General features: G+C 38.0%; 1 protein-coding gene and 1 long non-coding RNA gene across 2 annotated transcripts; both read left to right on the forward strand.

The window, feature by feature from the left end:
• The first annotated feature begins 1,821 nt into the window (after nt 1–1,821).
• Nucleotides 1,822–3,454, forward strand: LOC107656761 (PWWP domain-containing protein MUM1-like). The gene is made up of 6 exons (XM_016444707.1): nt 1,822–1,860; nt 2,001–2,065; nt 2,517–2,721; nt 2,824–3,012; nt 3,174–3,262; nt 3,367–3,454. Exons 2-6 carry the CDS (start codon nt 2,001–2,003, stop codon nt 3,452–3,454), a joined length of 636 nt encoding a protein of 211 aa, XP_016300193.1. The 5' UTR covers nt 1,822–1,860.
• Nucleotides 3,455–4,017: 563 nt separating this feature from the next.
• LOC107656762 (uncharacterized) lies at nt 4,018–4,806 on the forward strand. The gene is made up of 3 exons (XR_001630601.1): nt 4,018–4,343; nt 4,445–4,502; nt 4,594–4,806. It is a non-coding gene; the product is annotated as an uncharacterized LOC107656762 (long non-coding RNA).
• The last annotated feature ends 4,331 nt before the right edge of the window (nt 4,807–9,137 follow it).

A 9,137-nucleotide genomic window follows, 5' to 3' on the forward strand; every position in this document is an offset into this window, starting at 1 on the left:
TATAGAGAGGACATGTACGTAATTCCTACATGGAAGTGTACACCAAAAAACATGGCTGTCAACTTTGCAGTGAGTATGCATAAAATAAAATATGTATGTGGTTACAAAAATGTACATCTGCATAATGACAAGACATTTGATTAATGTTAGGAGGATGTTGACATGAAAGACTTGTTAGTGTTTCCAGCATGGACCAACTCAAATGGGCCAGAACACTTCATTCTCTGTGTAAGGGGATTGGTACTGTTACAAGATTCTAGATAGTACATGTAGTGGTAATTGTTAAATCATGTAAATTCAAACTGAATTCCAGCTTTACTTTTTGTCCTACTTTAAAATTTTGTGTATCTTTTACCAAATACCACATTATATATAGATCATGAAGCCACTCATGAGAGAGATGGTCATTTTAGACTCACAGTACGCAATGCATGAGTCTGGATTTGGTGATGCTGAGTACAGAGCCATTTTTAGGTTCACAAATGAGGCATACTGTTTGACATGTTCATATAGCAATTTATACTTTGGCTACGTTCTTATAGCCTGTACTGATATATTTCGGCTACGTTCTTATAGCCTGTACTTATATATTTCGGCTACGTTCTTATAGCTTGTACTGATATATTTTGGCTACATTCTTATCCTTTTAATTTTTGTAATTATTTTTTTGTAGAAATCTTGCACAGAAAATAGATCCTGGGAGCTGGACTGAAAAGACTGGGCATGATATTGCGGTGATTAATAAATGCACATTTAGCTGCTCCAAACAAATATTATTATATCCCATATTCTGCATATCATGTAGATGTCATAATGTAACCGAGTGGCAGTGGCTTTCATCTATTTGACATGTATGTAACCTTTTTTGCTGCTTTTAGGGCTTGCCACGCCAGACCTTTGGAAATTTACATTTACATTTACATTTAGTCATTTAGCAGACGCTTTTATCCAAAGCGACTTACAATTGGGGGATACATAAAGCGATTCTTCTTAAAGAGGCAAACAGACACAGGAAGTGGTTGTAATACCAAGTTCTTAGACTTCACTTCTCCCGAAGTCAAGTAGCTTCGAAAGAGATGAGTTTTCAGCTGTCACTTGAAAATTGTCAGGGATTCAGCATTTCCCTTTAGGGGTGGGAAGATCGTTCCACCAGCCAGGAGTGGTGAACGAGAATGTTCTGGAAAGTGATTTTGAGCCTCTCTGTGATGGTACCACGAGGCGTCGCTCACTAGCGGATCTCAGACTTCTGGAGGGAATGTAGATTCGTAGTAGTGAGTGGAAGTAGGCGGGTGCTGAGCCTGTGGCTGTTCTATATGCAAGCATCAATGTCTTGAACTTGATTCGAGCCGCAACCGGTAGCCAGTGCAAGGAGATAAAGAGAGGTGTAACATGGGCTCTTTTGGGCTCGTTGAAGACCAGTCGTACCGCTGCATTCTGAATCATTTGTAGAGGTTTGATTGTGCTTGATGGAAGTCCAGCCAGAAGAGCATTGCAGTAGTCCAGCCTAGAGATGACAAGGGCCTGGACAAGAAGTTGTGCAGCATGCTCTGTTAGAAAGGGCCTGATCTTTCTGATGTTGTGCAATGCAAACCTGCAAGATCGAGCGGTCTTTGCAATGTGGTCTTTGAAGGTCAGCTGGTTATCAAAAGTTACACCAAGATTTCTGACCGAAGTTGATGGGGTAATTGTAGAAGAACCTGCAGGAAATGACTGCAGGATTTTCATGCTTATGATAAGGTTAAATTTTTTTTGCCAAGTATATACAAGTTTCTGTCAGCATTGTGAATAAAATGTTTTCCATCTTTTCTATTGCAGTATACCCTTTGCATTGTGACAGGTGTGGGGTTTGACTTCCAGGAGGTTAGTTGATTTAAAAAAAAAAAAAATGTAAAAGGAAATTTCTCACTTTACATGTTGTCTGTGTGCACACTCTTCATCATGAAGAAAATAGATACATCATGAACTAAAGATTCTCCTCATCACGGTCACACATCTTTCAGATGGACATGCCTTTCATTCGAAAGTGGTGGTGTCTTCTTCTGATAGAGCGCTTCAGAATAGAAGGGTATGACATCACTAAACAATATATGTATATTAATTTCTGTAACACTTGCTGGTTTTAATCCCTAGTGCTGTTTTTTATTACATTTTTTATGTTATCATTTACAGTTGATTGTTCATTTTGTGCCTTGGCCCATTTATCAAAATTACCATGTTCACCAGATAAGTATAATGACTGTCAGCCATCATTCATTTAGCTAAGTAAGGTAAATAGGAAATGTTTTCAATAGCTGTCTCACACTGTATGCAGCTGCAACTATATGGTACCATGGTCACAATTGTTTATAGGTAGTGCATTCATTTTGGTGAACAAACAGACTGGAACTACCTGTGCTTTAAACCGTTTTAAACCACACCTTCCAGTCAATCAGACATTTGTGTATGTCACTTGTGCACCAAATACCTTAGCTTTTGCCTATGCGGTACTTTAGATTAATCTTCTTAATGTTTGAAAGGCATGGTCAGCGGTTTGCCTTCTGGACTGATGAGGCCAGAAGCTTGGTCCAAGGAACTCTTCAGCCTGTCTACAGAGTGCCAAGACAGAGTGCTGTCTCTGAGAAAGTCCCAGTCCACATTGAGGCTGTCGATGACCGCACCACAGAAGAAAAGAGACTGGTGGACTTTATAGTAAAGTTACAGGGATCTGAGGAGCATTTGGTGGTACTATTGTATTTTTTAACTATGTTGCAAATTATTGTATCTTTATCTTAAATGTATAAATTTCTTAAAAATAACTGTTTTTGTACCATGGTTTGCCCATAGGGTGTACTCAACGGGAAGCCCTCTAAGTGGTTGCATAAGGTAACCTCTTCCCGGGTGCCTGTCTACCTCGACAGTGAGGAACAGCAGGACATCTTGTTTACTTATCTGAGAGGAGTGCTGGATAGGATACCAACACAATTGAGCTACACAGATGAAGTGCAGTTCATCTGTGATGTTCTTTTTCCAGAGGTATGCCGGACCATGTAATGTGTTTGTGTGTGTCCTGCTCCTGCACTTCTGCAAAATCTACTGTATAAACTGCATGCTGGTGCTACGTGTATGGACCCATGTTTAATGGCTTGCTGTTCAGTAGTGCTATAACAGTATATTTATATTAATGTTTTTCATAGGCCATCATATATGCACTGGCTGTCCTCTGGAATTTCTCCTTGCAGGAGGCTGAGCAGGTCTTCTTTTCTGGTCCAGATTATCATTACAGGTCAGAGTAGAATATGAATTATTTTTGCACAATGCCCATTGCACCCTTTTGCTACTGATATTTCTGTTAACACAACAGTGATTGTTCTCTGATAACTATTTCAGTGAAGTGGAAGAATTTAATAGAAAGATTCTCTCTCTCTCTCAAGAGCTGAAGCCTACAGCCATTCAGGCCGAAGCCTGCAGCAACTGATGGAAAAGGGGTCTTTTTGGTGCTGTTGTATTGTTATTGCAAAAATGACATATATATATAGATATAAATATACATTCTTGAATCATTCTTGAGTCTTGTCTTGCCTCTCTACAACCTTTAAAATATCTGGCTGTAATTTAGTGACTGCATATGCCGATTCCATCTTTATTTTACCTGATAATGATCTAATTAGTTAAACTTAAGGAGGTTAATCAATATACAGTATAATTCAAGAAACTAAGACTTTTAAGGTACTCCACTTTTAAAGTTGTTTAAAGATTGATATACATTTTTCATTTATATTTTGTGTAAATTCATGTTTAAATTTAAAATTGTGACTCAAAGCACACTTAGTAATTAACCTCTGATGCATTTTGAATCAAAAATCACATTTAAAAAGAAATACTACTGAGATTAATATCTTGATACTATGTACAAACATTACTACAAACTAAACCACCAGGGTCCTAGCGCTGCGGTCCTGAAACTGCAGCCTCCGGTTGTGCAGGAACATACTATTGGCCTGAAGGCCTGGCTACACAAGACAAATATTTTCTTAACTTTAGGGCTTTCATGCAACTGGGCACAAGAACAAATCACACTAAGGTTTGGACTACAGCAAACATCCCCATTGTGAAATTCACATCAGAGTCCTCATGCTGTCAACAGAATACCAATATAGATTTTTGGTAATGCCAATGTAATAATAAATGAACCAAACTCTTATTACAGTTATTATAAGAAGTGAAGATGTTTTATGCTTTTCTGAAATTTGGTTTTAATTTTAGTGTGTATTTATTTGTTTTGGTAACAAGCAAATCTTACCCACTTCATCTTTCTCAGCTCCATCATGGAGACGGCTGGAGAGCTCATCCACCTGACACACAAGGTACAAGAACATTAATTAGAACAAGGAAGAGAAAACACTAACTCCCAGCCCTTCACACAATCTAAAACTGAATAACATAATATTTTGTGTTCAATCCGTAGAGCAAACCTTTTCTGTCCTGAGACCCTCAGGTGACCACCAAGGAAGAACACTGAATAAGTACGTTATTTATTAATTTAAATAAGTTGCAAAATGCATCATTTCATTCATCAAAGCTACATACCAAATTAAATTATCTTCTGTATTGCAGCTGTAGAAAGGGCAATTCTGGAAACACGAGAGAAAATAGACATGAAGATCAACCATCTGACTTCATTGGTCCAGTCTCTAGTGGGGAACAGGCGTGTTGTACCCCAAATGCAGATGGCTGAAGAGGAAGAGGGTGTGTCTTTCCTCTAGCATCTACTGCAGACCTAGATAGGCTGGAACAAAGATTATCAGACAGAGGGTTTATGCAGAGAATGGTAAGAATCACTGAAACTGTCAAACCTACAACTACTAACAACATGTCATCAAACTGTTTGTGTGCTAACATGTGTGTGTGCATGTTTACACACTACCAGTCAAGCTTGGAATGACTGAGTTGAAATGTTGTTGAAAGAAGTCTCTAATGCTCACTCCATTTATTTGCGAATATATAAAATTATTTATGAAAAATATAACAGAAACGGTAATACTCTTAAATATTACACTAATAAGCTGTTATTTTTAAATACTCATTACTCCAGCCTCTGGTGTCACATGACCCTTCAAAAATCATTATAATATGGTGATTCTGCTCAGTTATTAGCAATTATTACTGGCAGTTAGGGATGCTCCGATCAGGATTTTTGCAGCCGATACTGAGTACCGATTTCTTGTCATGGTGATCGGCCGATACCGATGCTAATTCTGATGCTTCAAGCTTTATATAGACGGTTTCATCGGGTGCACGCGCCTGGCCCGAAGTTAACTTCCAGTCTGTGTTTGTTTATCAGTCTGGCTATGGCTCCGGCTACAAACGCAGTTAAAGTTAAGGTGATGAGTAGACTGAAGTTGGGCTCAGGTGGTTGTGCTGTGGGATGTGTTTCCCATACATTTATTTATTTGTGGCGCTCGCCACAATATCAAAACTGACGGATTTTCCAAAAGGCTTCGTTGAATAAACATGAGCACGTACTGCACGTTTAAAAATCAAAACGAGGTGCGGGTGTTTTTATATCACTGTATTTCTGAAGGAAGACTATCTTGCGGTATTAGACTATCTAGAAAAATTTCGATGACATTTTCATTTCATCTTGCATGTTATATGCCTGATAAAGCAGCGTTTGTGAGCTGAGTGCTGCTTTGTGTAAAGCCGTTACTGGGGAAACCTCTGTTTCTCCCGCTCCTGCTGGCAGAGAATTAATTTGCATTTTCAATAAGTCCGTCTGATTTACGCAGCAAACATATTTTGCTTTTCCTATATCCAGGGGTCGGGTAATAAAAATTGCATTCTGATCATTTGCGGGTGGGTCGGCGCGGGGTGGGTAAAATAAATCATAAATGAAGCAAATATTAACTACATTTTTTTTTTTTAAATACATTTTTTTCATGAGGCAGACGGTTTCGTGTGTGTGTTCGTTCGCCTGATCGGGAAGTTGCAGTGACAGAAATGGTGACATTCTAGATAAAGTTTGAAAGGAGTAAAGCCTGTATTAATGCTATTGAGTAGGCTAATATGGCCCAAGAAGATATTTTGTTTTATAAATAAACGTTAATTTAAAAGCAGTCCACGATCAGCGTATAATGTTACCGTTACCCCTTATGGCTCCGATGAGGTTTTGTTCCGTCCTCCATGCTGTGACAACTCACAAAATATTTTTCTTTAGCCAAGCAGCGCGGAGAGCCGCTTCAGAAACTTGCCGCGGCTGGCCGGTATAAACACAAGCATTAGAGCGGCCGCGATCAACTCCGGTTCCCGTGGAGCCGTAACGCGCCGCAGACGCGTGCAGTGAGGTGCGCAGATCAGCTCTAACGTCACTGAATCTGCTGTTAAAAATGAACCATCCATTCATCATATCATCATGCAAAACATACACGACAAATAGCTAATTTTTCATTGTTTCTCGAAACGTCGTAGCATTTCCACACCGGCAATGACATGACTGTGGTGCCACATAATTTATGTCCCCACGCATCATGTACGTTGTCACGCGTTGACATCATCAAATTGTGATCGGTTCGTGAGATCGGCCAAGTGTAGTGAGTACCGATCGAGTCATAAAATGTGATTATCGGCTGATACCGATCTGATACCGATCTCTAATAAACACATCTAATTACCTTTCTGGAAAAGCCATCAATGCCCCCAAAAATAACAAGGTTGTATCCAATTGAAAGAAAACAATTTTTTTTTAAAAAGAATTGTTTTGCAATTTTGGTAATGTGCAATTTTCAAACCTTGTTAGAAACCAACCTCATCAGTTTGTGGTTTGTATCCACATGCACTAGACTGAGAAGTGCCCTAACAGTATTTTCTCCTTACTATACAGCCTACCTGTGTCATACGGGTAAAAACACCAACTGCATCTACTTTGAGCATCTATATCCTCTATATATAGGATATGTCCTCTAATCTATATCCTGCATGAGGCATTTCAGACTTGATATTGGACACTAACATATCAAGCTCCTGGTCACTCAGTGTACTGTATGAGTCTGACACAGACAACTAAAACTCCCTCATCCTACGAAAAACTGTTCTTACACTAACTCCTAAGAGTTTAGCTATGCAAGGAATGGGCAGCTGAATGTCTAGTAAAGACCTGAGCTTCTCTTTTTCTATTATGAATTTAGGTCGTCCCATAGCTCCTGCAACTGCCTCCAGCTCAATTTGAAGCGTTTCATTTTCAACCTGTCCTCTCACCAATGTACAGAGCTCTCGAAGAGCATTAACAATACAATCGGGGATAACATTTTGTTCTTCTAGTGCATCAATAGGTATTAGTTCATCTGTGCAAATGAAATGGAGATAATCCAGGTCAAGGCCTGAGGCAGAGTGGCTAACAACATGTCCAGGGATTAAAGCAAAAAAAAATATTTTGACTGAAAATTTGTCCTCAGCCAAACCCAATTCCACAGCCATACCTGTCACACACACAGTGTAAGTGCATTTTTTTTCTTCTTGTAATTAGGAGCGCTTGTCCTCCTAATTAAAAAAATGTAGGAGCACCTTCTGATCAATAATAAAAAATTCTGATCAAAAATTAGCCTTCCTAATACGAGGTGACATTTGACTCCTTAAAGTGATTTCAGGGTTATTTTCTTTTTACCTTTGTAATGGCATTTTTCTAATTGTATTAAATGTATGCAGTGTTTCCTCTAGGATTTTTTCCAGCTGTGGTGGCAGGACTATTTCTCATGGACCACGCCCCCTCCCCTCCCCTCCCCACCCAAGAATCAGGTGCACTCAGAATTGAATTTATTTGAACTAAAAATGACAAGTAAATAGTAAATAATAAAATAAGAACAAATAAATCCTCATCTGGCCCAGATGTTGCTGTGAGTTCTTCATCCTCAGTGAGCCCAGAGCCAGCAAGGGCTACACGGAAAAGGCCAAAACACCTGGAGGACATAGTCGGAGAGATGGAGGAGAGGGAAACGGAGAGAACGAGAGAGACAAGTGAGAGAGGAAAGACAAGAAAGAGAAGCAAGAGAAGAGAGATGGCAACGGGAACTGAGAGAGAGGAAAGGAGAGAGAGGGAGACAAAGGAAAGGGATGAAAGATTCCTTTCCCTCCTTGAAATTCTGGCAAAAAAATAAGACAAAAGCATTTTCTGATCATTTGCACATTTGGGTTTGTGTAATAAGAAACATATTTTCAAATAGAATTAAATTGAATATATACATATATATATATATATATATATATATATATAATATGCGTACAGTACTGTGCACAACCAGCTTTGTTGATTTAGCAATGCTTTAATGACCATCCATATTTTGCTCTCTTTATTAAGATAAAAACAGAAAACCAAGTAATTATGAACACAAATAAAAAAATTAAAAAAATGTACAAAATGGCTTCTTTAGGCAAACATCAGTAAGAAAGTGTCAAACAAGAAACTCTGTGAGGCTTATCACATTACTTCTAATCAGAAGTTTACTTATCAAAGGCTTTGAGTGAGTATACTACAGAAATGAATAAAACATCTGTTTAAATCTCAAGTTGTAGTTTATTTCAATTATTGTAATTTCAAACAGTTATTGCAGCACTTTTCTGATTCTTGATTTCTGTTCATTTGCTGCAGAGATGGCAGCATTTGTAAAAAAAAAAAAAAAAAAAAAAAAAAAAAAACCAAAAGGAAAGGGATGAAAGATTCCTTTCCCTCCTTGAAATTCTGGCAAAAAAATAAGATAAAAGCATCTTCTGATCATTTGCACATTTGGGTTTGTGTAATAAGAAGAAACATATTTTCAAATAGAATTAAATTGAATATATACATATATATATATATATATATATATATATATAATATGCGTACAGTACTGTGCACAACCAGCTTTGTTGATTTAGCAATGCTTTAATGACCATCCATATTTTGCTCTCTTTATTAAGATAAAAACAGAAAACCAAGTAATTATGAACACAAATAAAAAAATTAAAAAAATGTACAAAATGGCTTCTTTAGGCAAACATCAGTAAGAAAGTGTCAAACAAGAAACTCTGTGAGGCTTATCACATTACTTCTAATCAGAAGTTTTCTTGGGCTTCCAGTCCTTTTCCATTTGAGTTTGAGAAAGCCAGGTTCCTTCTGTTGCTCAAGTGTA

The sequence above is a fragment of the Sinocyclocheilus anshuiensis genome, unplaced genomic scaffold (genome assembly GCF_001515605.1).
Source record: "Sinocyclocheilus anshuiensis isolate Anshui unplaced genomic scaffold, SAMN03320099.WGS_v1.1 scaffold3750, whole genome shotgun sequence".
Lineage (NCBI taxonomy): Eukaryota > Metazoa > Chordata > Actinopteri > Cypriniformes > Cyprinidae > Sinocyclocheilus > Sinocyclocheilus anshuiensis.